Source organism: Neovison vison, chromosome 7 (assembly GCF_020171115.1).
Source record: "Neovison vison isolate M4711 chromosome 7, ASM_NN_V1, whole genome shotgun sequence".
In the NCBI taxonomy this organism is placed as follows: Eukaryota; Metazoa; Chordata; class Mammalia; order Carnivora; family Mustelidae; genus Neogale; species Neogale vison.
In genome coordinates this window covers 179,178,550-179,191,368 of record NC_058097.1, presented here as the reverse complement: position 1 = coordinate 179,191,368, position 12,819 = coordinate 179,178,550, and the positions used below count along the sequence as shown (strand labels likewise).

The window sequence follows — 12,819 nt, the reverse complement described above, 5'->3', positions numbered from 1 at the left end:
GAGTCCCCTGAGAATTGGGTGAGTCAGCCCTGAGGTCAGAGGTGCTGCTGCCAGCTGGAGGGGAAGGAGGCAGTCCCGAGGCCAGCGCCCCAAGCAGGTCCTCTGCCAGCAGACCCACAACGGTCACGGGTTCCAGAGGGAGCTGAATTTCAGCCCAGAATTCATGGTGAGCTTTGCCTTTACTCATTTTCTTTTTAATCATCTTTTTAAAGAGAATTGGGGATGCTGGCAATGAACACGTTGTACTTGAGCCGCCTTTGATCTTGCCCTGGCTTCTCTGGCCCCTGCCTCCTGGGCAGTCATAAATGTGCATTATTGTTTCACTGTTCCACAGTGAGCTCCTAGTCCCCTGGGCCTGACCGAACCGGATGACCGTCTTTGGCCATTGGTGTTCCGATAACTTAGTCAGAGTCAGGTGCAAACCAGAGCACCACTGTTGGCTTTTAATTTCCTGACCCTGAAAAAGGGAAGGCACACTGCTAACAGGAGCGGTGTGCACAGAAGCAAGTGTCTGTCCCTGGGCTTGAATGGGGAGAGCCCCACGTGGGAGGGGGTGCGTGGCGGTGACCCGTGTGGATTCCAGTGTCGGACGGGCTGGCTCTGAATCCCACTATTGCCATTTTCTAGCTTTGTGACCTTAGCCTAGTGACCCGGCCATCTAATCATCCATGTCCCTCATTGGTACTGGTAATAGGATTAGCTACCTGCTACTAGTAATAAGACCCCTGCTGGGGCCTTTGTGTGGGTTCAGATGCTGGGGTTCATCCCATTCCTGGCTTAGAGTACTACTCACTCTGGGGTAGCCCATTTCTATTCATTATTATTATTATTATTATTATTATTATTATTATTTTTTGGAGTGGGGAGCAGAGGAGAGAGAATCAAGCAGTCTCCGTGCCCAGCGCAGAGCCTGATATGGGGCTCAGTCTCATAAGCCTACGATCGTGACCCGAGCTGAAATCAAGAGTCGGATGCTTAACCGACTTGAGCCACCCAGGCACCCCTCCACTCATTATTAACCCATGGTTAAAACCTGCTTCCCAAACTCAGACCACACTCCAGTCTCCCCCGGCTCTCCTCTTCTCCTGCTTGAACTCTCGAGCCCCATGGCATTATGGTCACATCTTCAGATGGCTTCTGGCCAAGAGTTAAATGAGCTTTCCATTATTCTTGATGAATCAGTTTTACATGAATGATGGACAGTTTGCCAGGTTTTTCCTTCCTATTTCCTTCCCACCTTCCCCACCCCCCAACCCTGCCTCAACACCCACCCCCAACCTTTTCTTGGACTCAGAATGTCAGGAGAAGTACCACTCAGTGAAGTTTTTCTAGAACTGACTGTCCTTGTGCTCCATTTGGGTCTCTCCAAAAACTAGTCATGCTTTAACTTTTCAGCACTTTGTTTCAGTATGACTAATATCCAACACTGCGCATTAAACGTGCTCTATATAAAATTCCAGATCATAGAATGGAAACACTTTTTTAAAAAGTAAAAAGTGTTGGATTATACAGGCTATTTGGAAACCATTCAGTGGGGCAATATAATTTTTATTTTCAGAAGCTTATGGACTGAACCCCACCCAAGCTTCCAGCTCCTAAGAAAACCAACAGAATATACCCTGCCAAGTTTCCTCACACGGGTAATAAAAGAGTAATCCTCAGCATCCCCGGTTTTCATTTTAAAGAAACAGGAGACGGGCAGTGGCCTTTGCTGCCTTCACAAAGGAGCCTCCCTGAGCCAGTTGCTGGAGGGTCCCATCCAGTGGGGAGCGTCTCGGGCAGGGGTGGGAGACGCAGCATTGCCGGGGATCTGGGCCCACTGTAGTCACGTGTCCTGGAAAGGCCATTTACAAGTCTGGGGAGAGGGCTGGTAATCACTTATTGAGTTGGGGTGGGGTATGGTTATATTACAGTCTTGATGGTTTTTTGATGACTGGTCAGAAAAGCTGAACCATAAATCTATCCAGTTTTCTCACAAAAAAGACATCTTCTTTACATTTAAAGTTGTGCGTGTGTGTACTGGGGAGGGCGTAGGATGGCAGTGGGGGAAATCAAACCATGGGAAGTGGTAATCACAGGGTCTATTTGTTCCCGCTGTGGACACTTGGCAAGTTAGGTAGTGGAACGGAGGCAGGGAGAAGGTTTTGAGCGCTATGCATCAGTGCTGGAGCACACAGGCCAGCCGGAGCGCAGGGTCCGTGCCAGAGAAGGCTCGAGAAGCCGGACGCTACCCCAGTGTTTCATAGAGAAGAGAATGACATCCCCATGGATTTGGCCTTTGGCCTGAGCCCTGCTTCTGAAAAGCTTTAGCACTGAAAGTCTGGTTTGTCAGCCCCGTGTTCTGTCCATCTGCTTCCTGCTGGCCGCGTGCTTGCAGGAGCTGGCACCCCAGGGAACTAAAACCCCAGGCTGATTCCTGGTTGGCAACCGCCAGCAAGGAGGCAGGTTCCCAGCCTAGGCTCAGTGGCTTTCCCACCTGACTCAGTGGCGCCCTCTCTGGGCACCGGCGGAGAATCTCTTGGGTAGAAAGTGTTGCTTTTCCAAACCCAGGGCTGGCGCAGAGCCAAGGGACCAAACTCACAAAACACTTGGAGACACAGGGATCAGATACGCGTAGGCTTCTTGACTCCCATGATTTCCTGGGCGGTGCCGGGGATTTCCCCCATTCACCGGTGGAACAGAGCTGGTCCCTAAATTTCAGAGAAAGAAAATGCTCCATTGTTAGCTGTGGAAGGGTATTTGCCCCTGTTGGGGGGTGGTGGGGAGTCACTGAAGAGTACCGAGTGGAAGTGAGGAGGAGTACTGAGCTGAGTAAGGGACAGCAGGGATGGGACAAGACTGGTGGAAGGAGACAGGTGAGTGTCTGCTGAGGGAAGGGAGTGGCCTGGGCTAGGGTCCTGGCAGCAGTGGGGTTCTGAGACACCCAGGTGGTCAAAGCAGTGAGGCTTACCCTTGATCCATGGATCAGGTGGGTGGAGGAGAAGAGGGAGGCTTGATAGGGATGACTCACGGGCTGTCCTTGTGCAACTGGGCGGATGTGGCACTGTGCTCAGGAGGGAACAAGGGAGGAGGCGGCCGCGGCTTTGGGGAATGAGATAATGAGCTCGGAGATTCGGGAGTTGGGCAACCAGACTGAGCAAAATTGAGTGAGAGCAGGTGACGGTTCTGTGTATAGATTGAGGAATGCAGAGCTTCACATGCAGCCAGAGCACATTCGAGGGGAACAGTGTCTGAAGAGAGATGCTCCTTGTACAGGCGAGGGAGGTAAAGGGTGACTGCTTCCTACTGCTTCCGACTCCGTAGGGCCCATCGCAGGAACGAGGGAGTGATGCGTGAGGGTTTTCTCCATCACTTTCACAGAGTACAACAGGGAATGATCAGGGATGTCCTCATTAACTCATCAAGGGAAACAGTCCAACTTGCTTGCTTTTTGATCTGGATGGAAACAAACAATTTTTCCCAAGGATTTTACAAAAATGGAAAAAAAGGAGAGAGACACTCTTTCTTTTCTTTTGGGGTGTATGTGTGCGTACATGTGGGGGGGGTGGGGGGTGACATCTCTTTTTCCAGAATGGCCTTGTGCTGGACAGGCCTTGTCATAAGGCTGGGAGTGTGTGTGGGACAAAGAAGGAAGTGTTGAGAGGACGTAAAGATTTTCCATCTCCAGTGAGAGCTGCTGAGGAACAGCTTCTGTGAATTTCAGATTGACATAAGAAAAGGCTTTCGTAGGGGCAAATGTGGAACCCAAGTTGTAGAGCTACATTCTGGAAAGATCAAGGGAATAAGGGGACAGCCTCTGTCTGCAGACGTCCACGGGAGGCCTCCAGGGATCCTTGGCAAGAAGTGCCTGGGGACCCATTAAAAGGAAAGTCCCATTTCTATGTCGTAGTTTCTCTTTCCTCCTGTCAAACCCCAGGCTCACACAGAACAGAACCCCTCTTCTTGCAAATCTTCTGGGGCCATTTAAAGGATGAGGTGGCCGCAGTCAGGGTATCATTTCCTTTCAGCATTTTGGGAGCCAAGAGATTGAAATTCTAGACCCAGTAGTGTCTGCCCATCAGTAACCTTGGACGAGTCTTCTGGCAGCCTTGGTTTCCCCATCTGTGAGATGGGCACAGAGTGCATCTTGCAGTTTGGGGGATTATTACAGAGGCCAGCACACGAGAAGCCCTCAGTGATAGCCAGCCGTGACCGTTACTGACAGTGAGTGCCCTGCCTCTCGCGCTGGGAGAACACGTTGCTCAATGCTGAATGTCTCTTAAAAACAAGAGGCACTATGCAAAAGCTATGATGCCATCCATTATTATTATTAATAATAGGTTCATAATTACTTTTGCCACAATATTAAGTGAAAGCCCCTATGGTGGGCGATGACTAGGAAAATGGGAACTATTATTAATGGACCTGCCGGCTCCTGTTACTGGATCCATTGACATAATATTTCTCTCTGGGAATCCTTTGACAAATCAGCTGAATTTCCTATTCCCTTGCCCTAAGCACTGTAAATTTGATCCACATGTCCCCAGTGTTGTTTCTGCAGATTAATAATGAAGAAGGGAGGGGGAGCAGAGCCTTCACAGGACCCATGGATGTGTGGAAACTCTCCCAAATGTTCGTGTTATGGGTTGGAACGTGTGTGCGTGCGTGCGTGTGTGTGTGTGTGTGTGTGTGTGTGTGTTAGGGGGACCGAATTCACTTTTGTTTTACTTGTTTTGATGCTCAGAGTCAGCTCTTCCTAATGTGTTTGGGTACTCAGCCATCAAGGAGAGTTTCTGCCTCAGGGCACAGGGCTGGGGGGCAGGAGGATCCCCACCATGCTTTCCTCCTTCTCCCACTGGAAACAGTGCTTTGATGCCCTGCCTCACTATGTCAGCACCAGATGTGATAGGAGGGGCCACCGCCATGCAAGAGGGGTGATGGGATTCGGTGGGAGGGGGGCAGTGAGGCAGCATGGAGGAGGCGGGGTCAGGGGGAGGCCAGGCAAGGACAGCAGGGCGGACTGTCAGCAGAGCGGTCAGAGAAGACTGCCAGGGTCTGGGAAAGAGGACGACGGTTGTGTGTGTTTGCCCCGTGGGATGCAGTGGGGGACTCCTTGGGTGAACTGCGCAGCGGTAATGCGCAGTATCAGCCTGCGCACTGGGACGGCCTTAGTGGGGTGCTCCTCGGATGTGTGCTTGCAAGTGGGGGAAGACGTGTACCCGTTTGCGAGCCCATCACATCCAGATTCAGCTCCTGGCTCTGTCACTAAGTTGAACAAGTGACTCAAACTCTCTGAACGTCAGTCCCCCAGTATCTAAATTGGAGACAGCAGTGCCAACCTTGTAGAAAGAGTAAGCTCGTGATGGAGATGAAGGCTCCGTTCCTGGCACATAGAAATGCTAGCAACAGCTCCTGACAGAGCCCTTCCTTGTTAACGCGGCTGATGCAGACACAGACGCCCACAGCCCAGTTAGTCCTCACAGCTACACCATGAACCAGGTGCTTGCTTTCTCCTTAGCTAGTGCACAAGGAACCCAAGGCACAGAGAAGGGAAGTCACTGGCCCAAGATCGCACGGCTGGTTAAGTGACAGAGCCAGGATCAGGAACCCGAACGTCCCACCTCCAAGGCTCTGTCTTGACCATTCTCTGTCCCTGGCGGTTGCCTTCCTCATTACAGTTCTGTGTGCAGGTTAGGCGATTCTACCCTGCATCTGGCCACATCCCAGGGGCTCTCCAGCTATCTCAAGGAATTTTAAGAGGTCTTCCCAAAAGTGACCGATTAAATTCCTGTGGGTGTTTTTCTTTAAAAAAAAAAATAATAATAATAATAATAATAATAAGTTCATGGGGGTGTCAGACAAAGACGCATTGACTGAAGAAACAGCAGTTGCCGAAGGCTGGGAATCTCTGTGGCCACGGGCTCTTAAGAACCAACATGTAATTTTAAGCCGGTCTGATTTTGCTTTTCTGGTGCTTTCTAAGAAGCCACACATTGAGCTGGAGAAATTTACAGGCTGTCACCCTCTGGGATTGATTCTGACAGCTCTGTCCCTCTAGCACTGAAGTGCTAATGAAAAACATTAATTGGACTTGGCCAGTGCCTGGGACGCATCCCCTTCTTGGAGCAGAGAAGACCGTGTCCCTTTCTCTGTGGTTTGTCCTCATCCCTTGCTTGGCAGAAGTGGGAACGGAAGCAGCATGAGGCAGTGAGAGGACTCGGGGTGTAGGGGGGTCCCACCCTTTGGATGGGCACGGTGGACATTCACAGCTCCTGAGGTCCATGAAGGCAAAGCCAGGTCTCTTTGTCCTAGTGTCCTGAATGTCGCGCAAGGCCTGGGCTGAGGGAGACACTCAGTATTCAGTGAATGAGGAAGTGAATGAGTGAATGCATTCTTTTATGGCCCAGGAGCTCGGGCAGCCCAGTTCCTCATGCAGCTCCCAGAAACCACCTCTCCAAAGGGGCTGCTCCTCCTTCTGGCTTCTGTAGGACTCAGATGTCCTCAAGTGCAGCTTTGACATTTGCCTGACCACCCCCCTTCCCCCACCCACCCCCGCTCTACCAGAAGCTGCAGGGCTGGGCCTGTGGACCCTTGCTTCCCTCCTGAACTTACCTGTCTACCCATTTCCACACAGGTGTCCTCTCCCTCCCCGCGTACTTCAGTCCTTACAACGGTGGGTCCCTGGGCCACGACGAGCGAGCCGATGCCTACGCGCAGCTGGAGCTCCGGACGCTGGAGCAGTCCCTCCTGGCCACCTGCGTGGGGAGCATCTCAGAGCTGAGTAAGTGCGGTGCATCCTGGTCTAGCTGGCTCTAAGGGAGAAGTCAGGGAAGAGCTCCCCTTCTGGATTCCGGCCTCCTCCTCCTTCATGCTGCCTCTGAAAGCCAGGTCCTTCTAGGCCAGAGGTTGCAAATGGGTGGCCCATAAGCATGGACATAAGCCTGGCCCTCAGACACCCCAGTGCATCTGCGCCCCCTTCCTGCAGGGCAGCGGTCAGGGGCAGCTTGCATCGTCATGCAGCTCAGCATGCTATAGCCAGCTCGAGTCATTCATTCATTTCCCTCACCCGGCCCGCCGCGCTCTGCAGTTACACCTGCTACTTGTTCTTAAAGCACCCCTGGAAATCTCAGTGTAGAAAACGAGAGATCAAAGCAGAGCTCCTCTGGCTGACGTTAGTTGTGCTGGGGTGCCACAGCCATGGCAGGGCCATCTGCGCCTCCCCTGGGACCTCAGGGTCCTGTGGAACACAGCTGGAAACCCCTCAGACTGGGTCATTCCTGTTTGGCAGCTGCTTCTCTTAAAGCAAAGTGCTAGGCGGGGAATTGCGTGCATCTCCCGATCTCTTGCTCATTGTCCCAGTTGTTTAAGAAATCAGACAGCATATTCCTCCTCCTTAGTTCTGCCTGGCAGCCCCGTGAGACTGGCCAGTTGTGGGCGGGGACACTACACAGGGGTCGAAACTCGTGGTATGGAAACAGGTGCAGTTTCACTCTGCTCTAGCCCTTCCGTATGTCTGTGATGTCCTGGAGCTTTCTGAATGGCGAATGGCAGCCCGTTTGCTTCTTCAGGGCACAGCACCTTCCCTCCATCCTTCTTCCCCCCCCAATTCCTCCCCCTTCCCAGAGCAGGAAAGAAAGTGCCTGGTTCAAGATCTCAGAGCAGCTTCATCCTAGGGCTGGATGAGAAGGCAGGACTTCCAGCTCGGTCTCCTGGGGGCATCACAGAAGTCAGGGCTGGTGCACGGCTGCCCCGGCACCCTGTAGGAAGTGGGCTTAGGTATGTCTGGCTCAAATGGCCACCCTTCTACTAGCCTAGGGCTGTGGGCTTCCTAGATGTGGCCAGCAGCCCAGACACCAGCATCTCTAATAGCTGACATCAGGATTGGAGTCTGGTCCTTTGCCTTTTACCATGGTGGCCTCTGTACCTAGGATAGTGCACAACCAGGCAAAGGGAGAGCCATTCAGAAACTTTCCTCAAGGGAAGGCCTGGTCATCGTTCAACCCCTATTGGTTCTACCTTCTAAAAAATATCCCAAGCTTTAGTTTGCCCCTTTGGCCACCTCCACTTCTATCAACTCAGCCCAATCTAGGGCCATGTCAACACAAATTACATTGAGTCACTCATCTGCTCAGTGTCCCCTCCACCCTCCCATGGCTTCCCAGCTCACTCAGTGAAATCCCCAATTCTCACCATGTCCACCCCAAATCCAGTATATGATTTGGCTTAGTCGTCTACTCCTCCTTTCTTATGGACTGTGCTCCTGCCACCCTGGCGTCCTGGCCAGGATCCTCCCTCCCCAGGGCCTTTGCACTGGCTTTCCCCTCTGCCTGTGACCATTTCCTCCACATACCCAACTGTGTTGGTCCTTCATCTCATGTTCTTCAAGCCTCTGCCCAAATGATACCTTATTAGGCCTTCCCTGAGCATCCCCTGTGTAGATGAGTCCCCCATTCTCATTCCTCGGTCTCCCTCCTTACAACTTTAGTTCATTCAAAGGACAGTCACCATTTAAAATGTATCACGGATTCACTTGTAAATGGTCTTTCATCTCTCTCCCTTGACTAGAATGTCAGCTTCATGAGACTAGACTTTCTCTGTTTTATTCCTGCTGTATTGTATTCCCATGATTAGAATGTACCTGATGCCGTGTGTATGTGTGTGTGTGTGTGTGTGTGTAAAGGAATGAGTTCTGTATTGTCCAGTGTTTGCCTCCTAAAACCCACCTAGGGTGAGTCCACATCCTGGCCCAGTGGATCCTTGGGGCAAAGGGAAAAAGCATTCCTCTCTCGCATCTTTTCACAGGCAACCAAAGAGGCTGGTCACAAGCCATGTTGCCCCACCTCCCCACCCTGAAACCAGGGTTTTTGCTAACCCACAGTGAGAGAGGGAGGAGACAGAGGTGGAGGCTGGTAGTGGAGATTTTCTCTCTGAGACTAAAGACCTTAATGAGGCCACTGATACTTGGCACTGAGCTCCTCGTACCGAAAAGTTTACCGTGGGTTTAACATGCATTAACTCCCTGCACCCGTGGCCAGGACCGGCCTGCCTGGAAGTTTCTCTCTTGTCTCGGGCCCAACTGCACAGAGAATGTAGGCACTTGTATTTTTCCCTGTCCCTTTCTCCCCGTGAAAAGGTAAACGGGAGGGAATACGAGATAAACAAGACTAAGCATTTCTTTGTAAAGGGAGCCAGACGGCATAGGCCTCATCTTCAAGGCAGAGTCACCTTGCAGACTCTTGCCTGCTGTTTTTATTTGATGGCTCATAATGAGGGTTGGACAGATGAGAAGCCCACGGTGCCTCTCCCGGAGGCTCTCCTGATCAGCCAGCAGCAGCAGCTTACTTTCCCGTCCCTTGTGGGCGTTTCTGGGCTTCAGGCTTAGGTTTCATCCCGCTTAAGATCAGCGGATTCTCAAGTACGAGGACATTTCTGGAGCGGCTCTGGGCGCCCACGTGCACGAAAGCAAGAGAGCAGGCCAGTCCGGGCCACGGCATCTCCAGGCAGCTGGGGTGACGGGCCCGGATTCTGTGCTGTGACCCTGTTGCGGACTGAAACCTTTGTAAAAATAGAACAGAAAACATATGTCAGGAAACATGAAACCAAAGACATAACACACAAGCCAGTTTTTTAAAAATGATGAGACAAAAGATCACTCGGTCCAATCGCCATGAGACTCTTCTAAAGGTCGCCCTCAGTTTCTAAAATTAGCTTGCTGTGACCCCGCGACAAACAGTAACAAACAGTTTGCAGCCCTGTCCCAGGGCCCAGACCGCACCCTCACGGAGCCATGACCCAGAGCGTACGTTTGGGATTCAGGGTCCCCGGGCTGAGTCCTGACTGGTTCACTTACTAGTACAGCCGGGACAAGTCCTTTCACTTCTCTGAGCCTGTTTCCTTGTTTGTAAAATGGAAATATCTCCCCCACGGGGAGGCTGTGGAGATTAGATGAGATCTAGTCTATTTTTCCCGTCTCTCGAGCCTAGAAGATATGAGGTGGCAGGGAGGAAGGTCTCCCCTGGGGAGAACACCTAGGGCAAGGGGTTGGCTTTGGCCGTAAGGGGGGCTGCCGAGCTGTGTGAGTTTTCAGCGACTCCTCATAGCTGTCTGTGGGCATCTGCTTCTTGGTCTGAGAGACAAACGGCCCGCAGCTGGGCCCAGAGCCCAGAGCGGAGAGCTGGGGACTTGCCTCTCCAGCGGCCGTTCTGCCTCCTTTGTGGTCCCCACCCCCCACCATCCCCCCTTCCCTGGCCCAAATCTTTGGAAGGCCTCTCTCTGTACCCGGCTTCCTTTCAGGGAATGCTTCAGGGTCCCTTCCATTTATTCCTTGATTCTGGCTGGAAATGTGCTGCCAAAAGGGTTCTACACCAAGAACAATAAAACGATCATAAACATAATTAACGATAATGGCTTCTACCTTGTCAAGCCTTTGAAGTGTTGCCACAAGGTCTCTCTTTGATGATGCTATCGGGGACTCTCTCACTTCTCCTCCTTGTGGTCCTGCTATGCTGCCAAAAGTTGTGCCATTTTGACCTGGAGAAATGGAAGCCAGGTTTCAGCTGGTAGCAGCCAACTTAGCCACACAACTAGCTGGTAGGGGGCGGGTCGGCCTGGCGATTGTCAACGGCAGTTTCTGCCACCCGGGAGCCCGAGGGCAGGGTGGGACCTGGCATCTCTGGGCTCAGACTCTGGGCTCAGACTCCTCCCGTCCTGCCTGTGGTGGGAAATGTGGGGTAAGGCTTGACTGCGTGGAAAAGAACCCTGGAAGGGAGAGCCCTGCGGCAGGCGGCCTGGAGGATAGAGGAGTAATAGTCCCAGGACAGCAATGATAATGGTGTAATTCATCTGTACCAAGTACTCTGTGCCAAGCATGATGTTAAGTGCCTCACACTTATTATTTATTTGAATCCTCACAATTCTAAGGTTAGATAGGTAGATCTCATTGTACAGATGAGGAAAGGGAGGCACTGATGAGAAACTTCTGTAGGGCCCCTCACTGGAAATAGCAGAGCCCTGACTGGGAAGCCAGGTGTGTCTGACTCTGGAATCTGGGCTCTCGATCGTTAACCTGGCGAGTCCGTAACCTCACTGGACACGAGATTCACCGCAGGAACATCTACAAAAGAGGATGCCCGGGTCCTGCCCAGACCAATTAAATCAGTCTTGGGGATGGGAGCCAGGTGTCTGTAAGTCACGAGGTACCCCCCAGCTGGGATACAATCGCAGGGACGAGCAGAGTCAGGTGTGGAGAGAGGAAGGGGAGGGAGGCGTGGAGGTCTCTTTCCCAGTAGAGATCTCCAGTTCCAGGGGTGTCATTTTCCCTGCTTGGAAGCCAGACACCATCGCTGAGGCTCTCCTAGGAGAACCTGGCCACTAATGGACTCAAGTTGAACCCCACCAGAAGCTGTATTTTATTTTATTTTATTTTTAAAGATTTTATTTATTTATTTGACAGACAGAGATCACAAGTAGGCAGAGAGGCAGGCTGAGAGAGAAGTGGAGGCAGGCTCTCTGCTGAGCAGAGAGCCCGATGTGGGGCTCGATCCCAGAACCCTGGGATCATGACCTGAGCTGAAGGCAGAGGCTTAACCCACTGAATCACCCAGGCGCCCCCAGAAGCTGTATTTTAAAGTGAAATGATTGTGTGAGGAGATTTCTTGATTTTGTAAACATCTGGGGGGCGCCCGTCAGGCAGCAAACCCTGTGCAGGGTGCTGGGGACACTGTGGAGCAGAGAACCAGACTCACAGAGGCCGAATCACAGAGGTTAATTGAATAAATGAGCTGGTTCTGCCATTCCCCGAATGACCTTCACCAGAGGAAAACCTACCTGTTTTTCTCGACTTAGGGCCAACCTTGTCCAGAAGCTTTCTCTGGAAGGGGCCATCTCTAAGGAACTGCCACAGGTTGGGGGGGAGCTGGTCCCCGGTCAAGGCCCCCGTCAGTTCTCAGGCCCAAGGAGAATGGAAGGGGGCAGGGGCCCGCAGGTGCAGGGGGCTGTGCGGCCCATCCTGTCTCAGCATTGTGGCCTCACACAATGACGGGACGTTTCCTGTCCCAGGCCACTAGGATATTCAAAAGACTTGACTTGGGCACTAACCCCGTGCAGGATATGGGGACCCGAGGACCCCACAGACGTTAGTGGGTCAGGCCTGGGTCACACAGTTCAGTTCATGGACTTTGGAGTCAAAGAGGCCTGCTACAAATCTAGACACTACCATTTACTAGGCACAGGACTTTGGCTGGTTAAGCTCTTTGCACCGTGGCCTCCCTGTGACTGGGGAAATGTAGGGAGTCAGTTAAGGATTTGTTTTCCAGATAAGCCTCCATTTCTTCACCTGTAAAATGGGGATAATACTGGGCCTCAGTGTTACTATTATAAAAGGATCGAATGGAAGCCCGTTTCTGGGAAACCGCACACTCGGCACACAGTGAGCCCTCGGGGCCAGTGGCCGCTGTCACCTAACCCGATGTATTGGAGATGGAGATGGAGGGCCCTGTCCCGCAGAAGCACCTGGCCTTGGTGCAGGATGGCACGAGGAAGGGCCACCGCACCCCGGGGCGCTGCGGGTCCGAGGCCAGGACTCCCTCCGTCAAAGAGCTGGGGAAAGGCCCACTGGGTGGTGGAGAGAGGAGGATGTCGAAAGAGAAACCACATTAGCATAAGTTCTGAAGCAGACCGGCCCTGCCAAGTCTGGGGCTCGGCAGTTCGGGCGAGACTGGCAGGGAAAGGAAACCGAAATGGCTGTTGCGTATCTAGGTGACGGTTCCCACCTCCGCCTGCCGGCTCTGGGGTAAACAGTAATTAGGCACCACTGCAGGGGAGCCGCTTCTCTGCAGCCAT

The 12,819-nt window shown here is 52.4% G+C and overlaps 1 protein-coding gene across 3 annotated transcripts in view; it reads left to right on the top strand.

Annotated features, from left to right (window-relative positions):
• The window catches only part of ABTB2 (ankyrin repeat and BTB domain containing 2), a 170,987-nt gene that overhangs the window by 119,594 nt on the left and 38,574 nt on the right, over nt 1–12,819 (top strand). For all 3 annotated transcript variants that reach the window (XM_044259055.1, XM_044259057.1, XM_044259056.1), the window contains exon 2: nt 6,614–6,760. In XM_044259055.1, coding sequence (XP_044114990.1) covers nt 6,614–6,760 — 147 coding nt within the window. The remainder of the gene's footprint in view (nt 1–6,613; nt 6,761–12,819) is intronic.